The following is a 16,558-nucleotide window of genomic DNA, read 5'->3' as shown; positions in this document are numbered from 1 at the left end:
GAAGGCTAAAAGGATGGTTCTATATAACTAAGGATCAAAAGAGTCTGATTATATATACTAGATTTGATCCATAAGTTTTTGGATTGAATTAGTGTTTGATCTGATATATATTAGCTCTGATTGATTTGACTTAAACATGTCATTATTTAATTTTTGACAGATAAAATTTGACTTGAATAATTGAAAGAAAAAAAAAAGATTGAATTAGTGGAGCTATAGTTTGACTGAATAAAGATGAGTCAAAATGGCGTAAATAGACGCAAATGAGTGATCCAACCTATAGCATCGAAAAAAAGAAAAAAAAAGGATTGAGATGATAGTTCATTTAACTTAGATTAATCTTTCGAGTTGAATTGATGTCCGACTTGATATATGTTAACATTTCCTTAAACAAGTTAAGATTAATACGAAAGTGTGTGTAATCAATAGAGGCACATAAAATAATCTAATTTTTTAATATAATAAAAAAATCTATATATCCTTTTTGGTGAAATGATTTTTTGTTTGCATTCGGAAATGTCCCCACAAATTTAAATTAACAATGATATATGAACCATGACTAATAATAATTTTAATGATAATGAAAACAAAATTTGATACTTAAATGTCTTTTCCTACTACACCAAAAGTCTGTAAACATTCATTAAGACTTGGAAGCTCACAGTTTTCCTTAGTCTCAATTTTCTCCTGATTGCGATATGGAGAGATGGCTATTGAATGGAATTATTATTTGGTCCCCCAAGACAAAGAACGTGCCTAATTACTCTCACTTATTGCTTTCCTTACGACAGCATGAACAAGTCATGCGATCATTGTAAGCTACGTCAAGTAATTTGAAGTCTTTGCCTCTATGTCTCAAGGCCGTCAGATGCATATATAATTTCAGAATTATTGAGGTCAGATACTTTCCAGTCTTCAATTTGAGGAGAGGTTAGACCACATTTTGATTGATTACAAAATTCTTAAGAGATTTCGCCATCTAGATTGAAAGATGACTTATGAACAACATCTTATTACAACATTATAGTCATTCCATCAGAATTCTTCTTCTTCTTCTTCTTCTGATGGTTATCTATAATGCTAGCTAAATTTAGTTTTTTTTTTTTTTTTGTTAATATCAATATTTTGCCTAATCAAGATCATTAAATAATCTAAATCCGAATATCCTAGAACAAAATAACACACACATATTTACCATCCATATATCGATGGATGGGAATTCTTGTTTCTATAATCCACACATGCTATACTATCATGATGATTTTATTATACTTTGAAACTCGATTAAGAATAGGCTTAACTTACAAGGTGAATTTGTCTAGCATATCCTATAAACCTAAAAGTTAAGTTTCCCGATAAAATTTGATATCATCATATGATTGGAGAAAGAAATCACACATAAAATTTGATATCATCATATGATTTTTTTTTTCTAAAGGGTAAATGAGGAAGATGCAATTGAAGTCTAATATCTTGTGATAAATTATTAAAATATTTATAAGTTATATTAGCCAGAACCTTTTATATGGATCTTTTAAAGATATTATATTATATTTCATTCTATTCTATGATATATGATCTTGCTAGTGAATATAAGGGTATGGATTTGAAGATGCAGATATGAATAAATGTCTTAGTAAGATGGATGATGCTCATAAGTCCAACATCATTTTTACCTACTTATTTTTTCCAATCAAATAAAAAATATAAAATGAAATATGTGAACTTATAACGGCAGCCGAAAATTAGCAAGTGCTTCCGAGAACGGTTCGCGCCCAAAATGTTCCCCCCACCGTCCCCAGTTACGTCAAGATTCACGCCTCGTCCGATGACAGCTACACGTGTAAATTTCTTATTTGTCTACTTACTCCTCCACCCCCCAGCCTTCCCATCCGCTCGCGGTTCGGCGGACGAGCCCTATAAATGGAGAGGCCTCGAACGCCTCCCCAAGCTCACCACGCCACCGCCTAGTCGTCCGTCGTCTCCGTTCAAATCTCTCCGTGCCAAGTGCGGCTCGTTTCGTGCGCCTCCTCTCTCTCTCTCCTCGCGCTCTTTTGCGTTCGAATCTTGATTTGCCTTCGCTGTTCTGATGGAGTCGTGGCCTTTTTAGGAGTATACGAATCGTTCGGGTTCCTGTTTCTTGCTGATGGTCATCTAATCAACCCCTTCTGCTGCGGCCCCAACCACCAGGCTCCGATCTCGTCTCAGGTACTGTTTGAAGTTCCTCTGCATAAGATATGTCAAGTTCTTCGACTTCTCGAGTTTGTTCAGTTGCAATGCTTCTTGCGCTTGCTTTTGATCTGTTGAAACGGCTTAAACGAACACCGAGGATATAGATCTGAAACATTTTACTCTTCTCTTTCGTCTTCTCTTCTCGTTTTGGTGGGATTTACTAGCATCTTCAGATTGAGAATCGTCTCACTACAATCTAAATTGGTATTATCTGCCATCCGGGGTTTCATCTATTTCCATCTACAATCCAAACTTATCGACCACTCGATACAGCCTCGAAATTGAATCGGTTCAAAACTAGGCATCACTGATTACAACCACCCGCGTTCAATCATTTTTGAGCCTAGAAATCAATCCCGGGTCAATCTTGAGAACTTGATCGATCCTGGTCCAATTGGACCGAATCTGGTATACTGGTCGTCGAGTCGCGATAGTAACCCTTGATTTTAACATGGACGGACGGGCGAGAGGTTAGACTCGTCTACTTGGAAGCATTGCTCGCGTCATCTTCTCAGACCATATGCCGTTGGACAGGGTCGAACGCCCAAAACCGCAGTGAGCTTTCCTTGCCTCCCAAGACGTACGACTGCCATCAAGCCGACGTCCTCCACTTTACGTGCTACCAGTTCCGACCCAAGGCAATAAATGTTGCTGCAGTCATATGACTCTGCCAGGATTTTAATAGGTCAATGGAAGGGTTTATATATACGATCTATATCTTTTGAAGTCATATTTTGTTTTTGAACATGCTATCGAAGTCTCGCAATTGAGGACGATAAATTATACCCAAAAAATTATGTTGTTGAAACTAATTTATGTTATAAAGTGCGACATATGATTATCTCAGCCAAGTTTAGTTGTAATTTGACTATAAGACCGTTAGGTTTGGACAAGCCAATTGTCTCAGAACAGTACATAATGCGTGTACGAATCTTTCGCTTTTTTCTGGGCCGCTTGCTTCATCGTCATCTTTTCATTGTCAGACTACAAGCAATTTAAGCCACGTATAACCCAGATGTTGGCGCCGAGAAGTACCTTCCCCACATGCTTACTGTAAGCAGTTTGATCTAACCTGCTCTATTATTGGAGAAGGCTCGAACCTGTCCTGGGACACATGTGGGGCCCGGGGTTTCTCCGATCACGTAGCAATTAGATATCAGTAAAACGTACATAAAGGTTTGTTTTGTTACATCACGGGTTCGATTCTTAACGATCGGTCAGCTCAGACTAATTACATATTATTTCTTATATTTGGATCATATTAATATCGTAATATTTATATTTAAAAAATTTATATTAAAATTTATATAATTATAAAAATAAAAATAAAAATTTTATTTATTTTGATGTCGTTAGTTATATTAATGAAAAACACAACACGTGACTTCACCGGTTGGATCGACACGAAAGTAATGATCAAAAAGATAATTTTAATATTTTTTTCGTTTTTAACATGTGGGATGTCAAAATTATCTTTTGGTTGAAAATAGAAAGAATGTTGAAATTATCTCTTTGTCTATTACTTTCGCACCGATCTAACACGTGATGTCACATGTTATGTTTTTCGTCAATACAACTAACGATGTTAGGACAAATGAGATTATTTATTTCATCAATTATAAAATTTTTAATATAAAATTTTTTAAGTTCAAGAATTGTGATGCTAATATGGTCCAAGTACAAAGGCTATGTAATTAGCCCACCACCTTGCGAGACTATTACTAATCGTGTTTATAAGTTTTCTTTTGCCTTGTCGATGAACATACAAGGGAGAGACTCATTTCTACTTTATTTTCGTTCCCATAATCTTAAGTTAGACAGTTGTCTTCCATTCGTGTGACTCATAGGGTCACAAGGAATTATTAATTTTGGACGATGGGTGTAAGATTAAATATCCTTATTAGTGCTTCCTCTCTTGGGGGATCCAAGGGTTGATAAGTCAATATTTGGTCGATTCGTCATTGGTTCAGCTCGTGGGTTCGTGAGGAATTATCCACTTTAGGCGATGAGCATACTTACAAGGGTGACTCGACAAACTTATGAGCCATTAATTCCCTAACTCAACTAATGTGGTACTAAATATCCTTATCAAGTTTAAAGTTTAGTTATCTATTACTAAATTTATTCTGTAACCAATATTTGAGGTAATTTTGTTAATAGAGTCAGGCAGTAGCTCAATGTGTATTACCTTCTTACTAATATGGTTAAAAGCACCACTGAATCAATAAAGATAATAGCTTCACATGAGGCCTAGCTAGGTACATTTGCTGTTACTTACGAAAGTCTGCGAAAAACATAAAAAGACTACTGACGTTTGGTACGTGTGGTCACCACACTCTGTTTATGTCCTATTCATCGTGACTTTCTCAGTGTCATTGCTCTTTAACCATTTCTAGCAAAGCTTTAGCTTAGTCAGTTAGCAAATTGCTTGATAAACTACTCGTCTTTCTGCTGGATTGGAGTAGAGGCAAATAAATTGTGATTGAATATAGCCTTGCTATGTTTTTTATCACAGAGATATTACATATAGTTGATTAGTTTTTCGTGAAAAATTGTATGGCTAAATGATTTTGTCAAGCTCGCTATGTTTGTATTTAGTGGTTAATGGCATATTGTAAATGCCGCATGTGGGACTACTTCCTGTCACTGTAAAGCATCCTTTCCTGCTTAGACGCTTCAACTGTAGAACCTGTTGCTTTGTTTCTGCCAGATTACAGAAACAAAACCTGAAAATCTCTTTATAAAAACCAAATAAAAAAGATTATATTCTCTAAAAGGTAAGAAATTGAGTTGACTAACTTATGTTGTTTTTGTGTGCTACTCGGTATATATCCTGCACTTGCTCAAGAGATATTATTTGAGTTTGCTCATCATTCTGTTTTCATCAAAGGCCAAAAGCTTGAGTAGACACATTTTAATTTCAAACTAAGTATTGGTTAGCCCTTATGGTGAATCTTTGCACCCTAAAGAGGGTGCTTTTTTTGTGACTTTGGTATTAAGCATTTGAGCCATGGAAACCCTCAAATGCAAGGGTATGGCTCAGGACATTTGACTTCTCAGACCCTATGATTATGGGTACCTCATGCGCTGGGTTGCTCTTTTGGGTGTTGCCTGATAGTGTTAAAGCAGTTATTACTATACGAAAATATTTTAATCTCTTTTTTGAGCTAGTTATTCTCATATTGGTTTTTCAGTTCTCAAAATGTCTGTATGGATGCAGAAGTACAGTGATAATATATATTTCACATAATATTTATGTCAATATGCATTGGAAATCATCCAATTTCCTGTCTACAATGGATTGGTGAAACATTCTATCAATTATTTATCATCCAAAAATATCCAAAATTTATGGCACTCCATAGTGCACATTTGTCTATCTATTGTTTGCAAAACATTACATGCGTACCTTTAAAGATTGTCTTATGCTTAGATTTTTGCTAGAATGTTTGTATGACATTTTGTATAAATTTTTACTTATTTTTTTCTAGGTTCACAATTTTGACATCAAGATGGTTAACTTTGGAAAGAAATTAATGGCAGATCAAGTTCAGGAGTGGAGGGGGTATGCTTTTATTCCTAAATTGAAGCTTTCTTTGACACTGTTCCATAACTTCTGAAAAATATATAATAAATAAAACCATTTCCTAATGGATTATCTATTTTGTCAATTTGACTTCCAATTTTTAACACTGAATGATGAAAGAAAATGAGGCAGCTATGAACTACATATTCACTCTTTTCATATAAGATATTGTTTATTTGCTCAGTTGAAGTGGGCAATAGCATATAATTTGATCTTATAGCCTTTCATTTCACTATGCTTTCTAGAAAAAAAATGTGACAAACCATCTTATGATATAATACATATACCTTTTGGTATCTTATAGCCTTTGTTGTAGTTGCTTTGGCTATATGGCACCAATTGATGCTTCTTTAGTCCCTATGGTGGACTATCAATTATGTCAATGATATTACTAGAAATATTTTAGAAAAAAAAAAGAGTTTATACTCATATTTAACCATTTCATGTTTCCCAGAGTTTCTTTAAGTTGAATTATTGTTCTTCTGGTGTTTCTAGATACTACATCAACTACAAATTAATGAAAAAGAAATTGAAGCAGTATGTTAAGCATAATCAGGCAGGAGGAGAACTTCAACAGGTTCTCAAAGAGTTTTCAAGGATGCTAGATGAACAGGTACAAGGAATCAGTATTTGTTTTATATTCAACTTATATTTATTTTAACAGTAAATGCATTGGTGCATCGTATGGTCCGTTCTGAATGTTTTATCATTTTATCAGTTGTTGAAATGCACCGAATGATAAGGATTTTTTGTGAATTGGCTTCTCAATCATTTGGCATACAAAAGAATTTCCAAAACTATTAGTGATTTTATAGGAGAAGGTGTAGGCTTGTGATTGGTTTGTTCAGGGTAGAAATTCAGGTGGTGAGAATGTTTAATCAAGAAGAGGCAAATAACAATGACAACAATCCAAAAGAGGCATTGACAAACTACATTATGTATGGGAGTATGGAAAAGAGGAAAAGAGATGGAGATGTTTAGATCTGATGGCTGCAGTAAGGGAGGAGTACTTGGCGAGGATGGTGTTTTGCATAGATTGAAGCAGTCGGTCTGGATGTGGCAAGAAGCAACATAAAAGTGACTGTGAGAGGCTCAATGGAACTGAGAATGAAGGCTGTTTGTGATGCATGAAAATTTCTGTAAAATTGACTGAGAAGGAGATAGACAAAGTTTATGAATTATTTTACATTCACTTGCTTTGTTTTAAACAGCCCTTTTGTTTACTCAATTAAGACACTAGTTAGTTGCATTTGCTAGTTTGCTTTAGCTGGATATTTATCAGTATAACACTAGCACTAGGATGTATGTATATATGTATCATATTTTAAGGTTTTGAAGTATGTGATAGAAGGAAAATTAACAGTCAACTTGGAAACACCGAAGCATCTCATCTCCCCTCATAGTAATCTTAGGATCTGCTGGTGAATATGCGTGAAACTCGTTACCACCTAATTAACTTTGTTCTTTTTAATACCTGAACCATTATTTCAGAGGTAAATAACCCACAAGAAAAATTTTAAATAAATTTTTGTGAATTTCATTTATTTAGATTCTTGATTTATATGTAGACCATATTCATGATAAGATATATACCATATGATTAATAGCTATTTTCTGAACATGGTATTTCTGTCATTTTGCTACTGAAAATGTGGAAGACTGCGAGAGACATATGAATATTGATTTGTCCATTTCCATGAGTAGATTAATTTTAGTTCAGTGGGGTGTTTTCTGGATTTTGGACATTTCTTAGAACTGTTGCATTGCAGTATCTGTTAGTCAAGATATTGTGGTAGTTCTCTTGTCATCAGTTAGCTTTACTGCAAGGTTCATCGTCATCATTTGTTTCTCTTCAGATTGAAAAGATTGTCCTTTTTCTTTTGGAACAACAAGGGCTGCTTGCTAGCAGGATTCAGGAATTGGCGAAGAAGCGCAACATTCTCTTAGAGCAACCAGATATATCCCAGATACTTGAACTTCAAGAGGCATATGGAGCAGTAGGTTATGATCTGATTAAGCTCCTTAAGTTTGTTGATATGAATGCTACTGGTCTTCGTAAGATACTGAAGAAGTTTGACAAACGTTTTGGTTATAAATTCACGGATTACTATGTTACTAGTAGAGCAAACCATCCATATTCCCAGTTGCAGCAGGTCTTCAAGCATGTGGTAATAGCCTTATCCTGAGTTCATGTCTTAGTTCTTTCTTGTCCATTTAGTCCCTTCAAGATTTATCATCTGCCCATTCTTCTTTTGTGTCACCTATAAAGTGCATGAATAATACTACTAACTAGAATATGCAATAAATAATGTTTTCCACGAGTATTATTATGTTCTCCTAATCACTTTTTTGAATAAATAGGGAATAGGTGCTGTTGTTGGAGCTTTGTCTCGCAACCTTGCAGATCTCAATGTTCGTCGGGGGAGCTACTTGTCCATTTATGATCAGCCATCTATTGTTATAAAGGTTTTTTTCTTTTAAACTTGATATTAAATCTTTTGAAGCCTTAGTAACTGAATGTTTCTGCGAAAATTAAATCCTTAATATGCATTAATGCAGGACCCTGTCATCGACCAAATAAATGCATCAGTGGACAAGCTAACACATTCAACAAACTTCCTTCAATTCCTTGGACAGCATGCACTTATTGTTCAAGAAGATATAACTACTGCTGCAGAAGCTGATGTTGATGAGCAGAAATACCATTTTATGTCTCTATTATTGAACCTGGTAAACACTTTCCTATATATGGCCAACACATATATTATTGTCCCGACTGCAGATGATTATGCACTGAGCCTTGGAGCCGCAGCAACAGTCTGTGGTGTAATTATTGGGTCAATGGCTGTTGCACAAGTCTTCTCTTCAGTTTATTTTAGTGCTTGGTCAAATAAGTCATATTTCAGGCCTCTCATATTTAGCAGCATTATGCTTCTGATGGGAAATACATTATATGCGTTGGCTTATGACCTAAACTCAATAGCAATTCTTCTTATTGGTCGCCTTTTATGTGGGTAAGCAATTCTTTCTTTTTCTCCTTTTCTTGAAAGTGATCAGAATTTTATATTCATACTTTCTACTTTTCATTCTTTAGTAATGCAGTTTCTATGATATTCCTTGGTTACACATATAGCATGCATTCAGTAGAGGTTATACTAAAAGGTGGTTTCTTAATATAGAACTTCTTTTGCTTACATCATTTAAGTTTACATATATGCCTCCAAGATGCTATGTTTCCCAAAAATGGTTCATAAGTATCAGGTATAATTTTTATAAACAAATCAAACAAACAAATAATAAATATGCTGAACCTACCAATATTTGAAATTTTGGCTGACTTAAGGAGTTCCTTGTCAAGAGAGTCAAACCATGCATGCCAGTGCCCTCACTATGGTTAGGCCAAATTTTGACCTGTTTCTAACTGAAACAGAGGGAATGTGAGCAATATGGTACCAAGCCAGTTCATGCTGCATACCAAAACACCTGTGCCACCAATAACCTGGAACTAACTACTGTCATATTTTGTGAACTTTGGAAAAAATTGTACTTGGATTTATTTTCTTTTTGGCAACTATTAGTGAAAGGTTTTTCATTTGGAAAAACATAATTGATTATTTCCAAATAAATTCATATTCAGATATTGGCTTTTATAAATTTGAAGAAAACGTATTCTGCATTTTGGAAATCTTTTTTGCTCATCCATTTTCTCACTAATTTATTGCTGTGTTTATTGGCTCATTAAAGTTGCTTATTAGCTCCTCATCTCTGAAGGTAGTTGTTAAAGAAGAACTTGAATCTGTTGCAAGGTTTTCACTGGCTAGATGATCAAGCATGCCTATATTTCTTTTTTAACAAATTGGTTAATATACTACTATAACTCCTCATCATGCATTTTGGACTGATATGAGGACCATCTTGTACTGAGAAATTTACAAAAACTACAGGCTTGGTTCTGCAAGGGCTGTAAACCGTCGTTACATAAGCGACTGTGTACCTCTTAGAACTCGAATGAAAGCTTCTGCAGGTTTTGTTAGTGCCAGTGCTCTTGGAATGGCTTGTGGCCCTGCCATTGCTGGGTTGCTTCAAACAAACTTCAAGATTTATGGCCTCACATTCAATCAAACTACCTTGCCAGGCTGGCTTATGGCTCTAGCATGGCTTATATATTTATTTTGGCTGTGGATATCTTTCAGGGAACCAGCTCATGACACTCAAGAGAGCCATGTTTCACAGGATGCCCATACTGGTAAGCAAACTTTTATTATAAATGTGCTAGTTCAGTACAAAAAGCCAAATTTAATATTGAATATCACAGCATTTAGTAGTTTCATTAGCTACCAAGGGAACATACAAAGAGTAGATGATCCATGCCCTGAGGATTAAATTTCTGTGGTTGTTTTAAAAGAGTTTGTCGAGCATTCCAATCCAAAATTCAGATTAAGTTAGATGTTGAAATAACCGCATATGAAAGTATAATGATTTGAAAAGATGAATTCTATGTCACCGACTTGTCAACTAAATCATTATGGTCCTTACTGTCCTTTGTTTATGCCTATTGAAAGGAGTTAAGTTTGGGCGAAATAAAAAAAAAACGTTTGAATTTGGAACTTCTCATTGACACCATGGAATTATATGAAAATCAGAATATTTGGTGAAAAATACCTACAGTTAAAGACGATTAAGTTGAGGGCACTATGACTGACCTAGTTGGATTGATTGAATCCTAAAATAAAAAGGATTAGGGACTGGGTTACTCTCTATTCACAGGTGTAGGGTGCATACCATATTGTCTGCCACTGCACTACTTGGATAAAAGCGCTGGGCTGCAACATCTGTGGCTCAATTAGAGAAGGATGCCTGAGAAGAGCATAAGTAGCTGTCAGAGAGAGTAATAAGGGAGCATGTCAACTATATATATTATATATTTTGAGGTGAATGTTGATAAGATATTTCTGACGCAAAATAAATTTGAGGTACCCACAATTTTTCCTTCTTTTAGTTGCAGAAGGTCACACATCGGTGCATGTTGTTTCTAGTGGCAAATTGTACGAGTGATATAAGCTTGGATGAATTTATGACCCCTGAAAAGTTAAAACTATATGTCATATGTGGAGCTTCTTAGATGGGAAGGTCTTCTATTTGAGAACATGACCAATTGATGAGAGTTTGGCTCCAAATGGTTTGCCACAAAAGAAAATATGGTGATGTTGGAATTATATAGGAGTGGATTTGTGAATCAAGGCCTAAGAGGATCATATGATCATACAACCTGAAGAAGTAACACATCTTAAGATCTTCAACGTAACAAGTTACAAAGTTTAGAGAAATAACCATCAATATTAAATTGCTGCACTTCTCATTCATGAAAATACATTTTGGTAAATATTATAACCATGATTTTCAATTTCATGTATTGGACCCTTGCTTCTCCATGGCCTGACCAGTACGAGTTGGTACAAGCTAGCATACCAACACAATATGCTGGCATGTGACTCAAAAGTTGGTTTTTGTCAGCCAACACCCAAGAGAATCATATTTTATGGTTCTTGACTACTTTTTAATGTTAAATAGAAACAAAATGCATATAATTAAAGTGGTTTAAGTCTACAAAGCAATAAATATTGCATCAAATAATATTTTGGAAAAGAAACACAAACTATATCTAAAGAATACATATAATATGTAAAACGAGTTAAGAGTCATCTAAGCAATTAAGTAAAATAAATGATCGTTTAATAAGATCATATACCTGATCCTACCACCAAATAATTGTTGTGATTCCATGATGGATCAATGGGGTTCCTCGATGTGATGAAATTATAAATTGATACGATATGTCTGCAGGAACCATGCATAAATTATGTAATTTTGAAGAAATATCTGGTCGGTTATTGATTCAAACTTTCTCCTTGAGAAATTAGGATTCCCTTTCAACTATTGCTTGAATATGGAAGAGGTCTGAATTATAGTTTAAAATAATTGGAGGGAGATCTGGGTGGGAGGAAGGGACAAGAGTAGGTAAGTGGAAAGAATTTTGGAGAGAGACTGAACGGTGGCTGTTCGGTGCTCTTTATACCATCAAAAGAGAACCAATGATAGTTGAGTGCGCTCCCCCTGTGTGGACTTAATATCTTCTATAGACCTGATAAAGGGCTTAATTGGAAGATAAGTCCTCTTTCGAGAGTGAAACAGGATTGTGTTCTGTATACCGATAAACTGGGTGCTCCTCAGGAAATTTCATTGTTTCTCTAGGGCCTCATTAGGAAATTTCACTAGTATCTTCTTCATTGGATCCTTGTTAAAGCTACTCTATGGTGCATATACATTTTCCTGAATATCTCTGAAGCACAAATTTGGACTTGGGAATTGGGATACCAATACAATATGATAAGTTTATACAGATACACTGAAAAAGTTATATATGATATGGATAAATAACAATTATAATGTTTTGGTAACAGAGAGCTAGTATTTATTTTTAGTGTTAATCTGATTATAAATCATGATAAATAATAACAATTAATTACTAGCATAAATTAGTAAAGAAATTATTATAGAAAATAATAATTCAAGAATGACATAGAGATAATATGAAATTATGGTAAATCAATAAACATATCATAATTCTTTTTAATATTATTAATCATAATCTAGGACAGAACAATATGGTCATAGTCATACATGTCTCGTCCATAATCAAAAGACCAACATGCAAAGAAAAGTTAAATATATTGAAGAAGTATCCACAAGGAATCCCCTAAGTATAATAAAAGCCAATAGTAATAAAAACAAGTTATGTATAGGAAGTATCTGATACATATCAAAGAAGTATGACATATCGAATCGGATACAGTAAGCAACCTGAATCATCCATGTTTTGCAGCTAAAAATGGCTGTAACCCTTTTGCATAAATCTGTCATGCATGTATGTATAGTTAATTGATCCTAGTTTATCTTGATATATCAGATGGTCTGCCTTACTTGGATATCTGATATTTATTTGAGTAAATATGATAAAAGATAATGTTAATGCTTAAATGAAATTTAAGCAAATAATTCCATAATTTATGAAAACTTCATGATTTAGTATTGTTTTCACAATAAATAGGACATCCAGATTCGGAAAATGGTCTTGCACAACCTCTTCTTATAAGTCAGAATGAAAAACAAGACGAAGATGAAGACCAAGATTGTGATGACCGAGAAGAAGCCTCTGATGAGTCGTCCCACAGTCCTGCAACTTCAATTGCTTCAGCATACAGATTACTGACACCATCAGTGAAGGTTTGTTTCCTGTTTTTCACTTTATAAGTGGCACCTCCATATGTTACTAGCACTAGAAATGTCTTGTTTGGGTAAATACACAACAAGCAATGTATTCCCAAAAATTGTGATTGTTGCTTAAATTTTCAAGCCATTAACTGTGTTTGCTGGAGGATCTTTAACACATCAAATTATTGAACTCTAAAAATTGTAACTTTAATTAGCATGAATCTCATTTCTTTGATGAAATTATAGTTGAAGACTTGAATATCCAAGGACTGTTATTATAATTTGGTGTATCTAATAATTCAAAGAAAAATAAAAATTCTTTCTAAATTATTAATGCTTGAGTTGAAGATTGAATGTCAGAGTGACAAGTGATGTAGATGTAGTTATGATGCAAAATCTCCCATAAAAAAAGGCATCCTAGAATGTCGAATGTTAAGTAGTTTCATCATTTTTAATTAACTCAGGAATTGATACTTCTTGGGAGTGAGTCAATCAAGTGACAAACATGAATTAGAAGGTTCTTCATACCCTTCATGGAGCACTAATTGAAGTCTTAGTGGGAACAAAGTTTACAATATTCACTTTCTTATTATTATGAAAGTTTCAATTATCTCCCGGAAAATTGAGTGTAACAATTCTTGTTTTATGATTATCCTTCAAAATCCTGGTTCTTTCCTGTACATCTTGCTTCAATCTTAATAAAAAAAATCAATTGCTAATGTTTGTAATCACATAATTACTTCTGATTTTGTAGGTCCAGTTGATGATCTACTTCATGCTCAAATATGCAATGGAGATTTTACTTTCAGAATCAAGCGTCGTTACCACAATATATTTTAATTGGTCTACAAGTAATGTAGCAATTTTTCTAGCAATTCTTGGTCTGACAGTTCTTCCAGTAAATGCAATAATTGGAAGCTACATAACCAACATGTTTGAGGACAGGTAACCAAGGCAAAATTATCATCTTGTTTATGCATTAAAATGCAAAGAGATAAAGTTGGGTAAATATTGCTTCAGTTTCTTAGTACTGTGTTTTCTGGATTTTTTTTCTTCAGTATCCAATGTGATCATGAAATCTTCTGCCATATTGCTCTGATAAATGGTAATAATTTGTTATTGTTTGATTATACACAGACTATGAGCAATTAGGATGTTAATATATGCATGTTCGCTCTGACATGTACTGATCCATCTTTTGATTGATGATGGTTAGTTTCAAGAGTGCAAGGATGAGTGAACAGGAAGGGAAAGGGAATATAGCTGTTAGAAGTGGAAAGAGGGCCTCTTTTTTTCTTTTTTTTTTAAAGTTAAACCTCTATTACACCTCAAAAGAGACCTCTGGGGACTCTCTGAGGTCCAAAGACCTGCAGGCAGGCTTATCGCACAGCCTGCAACAAACCATGGTATTATGAAGCTAATGTAAAATTGTTATATTTTCCTCAACCAACCACCTTGACACCATCTGCAATTAGGGACTAGAATATTTTCTTTTTATTTTTCTCATCAATCAACGACAAATGTCAGAATAGCTGATGAATATAAAATTAACATGCTGCTGCTACTTGTGAAAGTAAAATCACATCAAATCCAATAAAATCACTTTGAAAATAAAGCCATGCACTGAATTGTTGTCTGTCTAGCAAAATTACCAAAAGGACCTCTCTTTGATAGTTTCAACTTTCAATTGTGTCTGGTATACTTTGATTCAGTATTCTCTTTTCAATTTTTAAGTTTTTATTTAATTTAAATTTATATCAATTTTGCAGGCAAATTCTGTTGGTATCTGAAATTATAGTACTGGTAGGTATAATCTTTAGCTTTCGTGTGACCAGCTCATACTCTGTACCACAATATGTCAGCTCAGCACTCATCACATTCGTGTCTGCGGAAGTTCTTGAAGGTACTAGATTGCTGCTAAAAATGAAAGTAAATAAAACTGAATCTGCAATATTTATTTCCTTTGTATTTTTCTCTGTTTCTCATTAAGAATATATGGTGATTTAGTAGGAGCCTATTCTAGATTCTGATGTAAACAGTGCAAGTAATTTGGCTGTCAAATTTTATTCAAATTATTGACAAATGTAGTGCTATAAGCTTCCAAAGGAATGATAAGAGGGAAATTTTGGTAATACACAAGCAGAATAATATACATAGTGAAAATTTATGGTGTAGGCACCCATGAAAATACCAGACTTGCGGCTTTAAAAGGGATCTTTGAGAAGCTACTGTAACCTTTCCTTGCAGAACATGAACCAGTTCCACTTCATATTTATTATTTAAACCTACTTCATTTATATGCTATAACAAGGACAACTTGGAATCTTCTAACAATTAGTTTAAATCTAAGCACTGAGAGTATTTAAACCTACTTCATTTATATGCTATAACAAAATTGTCGAGGTTCACAACATATGATTAAATCTAAGCACTGAGAGTATCTCTTTAACAACAAATGTAAGTTTGTCTACTTCTTCATGCTCATTGAATTAATCTAATACTTAGTTTTATCTATTAGAAGCATGCTTTTTGTTTTGCGTTTATTTCATCGACTTTGGCAATACCTCATGGTTATTCTTTTCTGAGTCCTTAAGCCATCCACTGCATTGTACGATGTCTAGTTCTTGCAGAATGATGAAACATTGAACCTGTTGAGTTTAAGACTTAATTGATATGTACTGGTGAACATCTCTTACCTCATATGTTTAGTTGGACATCAAGAAATAGGAATAAAAAAAGTCATGTGATGGCTTTAATTTTGTGCTTTCCTTTTATCCCTTTGCTCAATATCTGCTTTACAAATTGCACCGTGTATGGGTAGTGAATTAATCACATCACCTTATTTATTTGTGTCCATAAGCACTAACTACTGCATTTTCCAGTAGTAATCGTTGCACTTGTTAGAGAGCACTTTTTTTTTTTTTTTTTCATGTACTGCTTTATCTTCGTGTCTCATCTTTAATTAACTCCAATCCAGGCGTTAACCTATCACTTCTATCTCGAGTTATGTCGACTCGACTTGCCCGTGGAACTTACAATGGCGGACTGCTCTCGACGGAAGCAGGAACCTTGGCCCGGGTGGTTGCAGATGGTACAATCACATTGGCTGGTTATTTTGGTGAAGACAATATCCTAAACATCACCCTGCTCCCTTCTCTGCTAATTTGTCTAGCCTCCATCTCTGCTACCTTCTTCACATACAACAATCTCTATTGATCCATGAATGGTTTCTCCCTTTCCCCGGTGCCGATCTATGGGTCTGTCCACTTGCAATTGCAGCTATGTATACGTATTATATACACCCATTGATGATGTATATAGTCCATATCTTGAATTCTACTGATGCTTCTGGTGCATCGAGGAATTGGTGCAAGAAATGATTCATAGAGGATGATTGGGCAATACAACAATTATAACATGCGATGGTATTGAAGAAAAGGATGTATGGGTGTGAATTTTTCGAGATCT

General features: G+C 34.5%; 1 protein-coding gene across 2 annotated transcripts; it reads left to right on the top strand.

The window, feature by feature from the left end:
• Nucleotides 1-1,913: 1,913 nt before the first annotated feature.
• On the top strand, nucleotides 1,914-16,429 carry LOC103984639 (SPX domain-containing membrane protein OsI_17046-like). 2 transcript variants are annotated; one of them, XM_018826033.2, is made up of 12 exons: nucleotides 1,914-2,021; nucleotides 2,111-2,208; nucleotides 5,724-5,797; nucleotides 6,314-6,431; nucleotides 7,675-7,986; nucleotides 8,180-8,284; nucleotides 8,378-8,832; nucleotides 9,763-10,064; nucleotides 12,927-13,102; nucleotides 13,845-14,035; nucleotides 14,860-14,993; nucleotides 16,068-16,429. In XM_018826033.2, exons 3-12 carry the CDS (start codon nucleotides 5,745-5,747, stop codon nucleotides 16,304-16,306), a joined length of 2,085 nt encoding a protein of 694 aa, XP_018681578.1. In that variant the 5' UTR covers nucleotides 1,914-2,021; nucleotides 2,111-2,208; nucleotides 5,724-5,744; the 3' UTR covers nucleotides 16,307-16,429. The 2 variants fall into 2 exon arrangements, with proteins under 2 accessions (XP_018681578.1, XP_009400456.1); XM_009402181.3 differs by having other exon boundaries at nucleotides 1,952-2,007.
• Nucleotides 16,430-16,558: the final 129 nt, after the last annotated feature.

The sequence above is a fragment of the Musa acuminata genome, chromosome BXJ2-5, assembly GCF_036884655.1.
Source record: "Musa acuminata AAA Group cultivar baxijiao chromosome BXJ2-5, Cavendish_Baxijiao_AAA, whole genome shotgun sequence".
Lineage (NCBI taxonomy): Eukaryota > Viridiplantae > Streptophyta > Magnoliopsida > Zingiberales > Musaceae > Musa > Musa acuminata.
This window is presented reverse-complemented; position numbering and strand designations above follow the sequence as displayed.

Bases quoted from the DNA above. Each gene is read 5' to 3' on its own strand.
- LOC103984639 (XM_018826033.2), top strand. From the start codon at position 5,745: ATGGTTAACTTTGGAAAGAAATTAATGGCAGATCAAGTTCAGGAGTGG. The intron at 6,432-7,674 runs GTACAAGGAATC...GTTTCTCTTCAG, and splicing joins CAAGGATGCTAGATGAACAG to ATTGAAAAGATTGTCCTTTT. The intron at 14,994-16,067 runs GTACTAGATTGC...ACTCCAATCCAG, and splicing joins GTCTGCGGAAGTTCTTGAAG to GCGTTAACCTATCACTTCTA.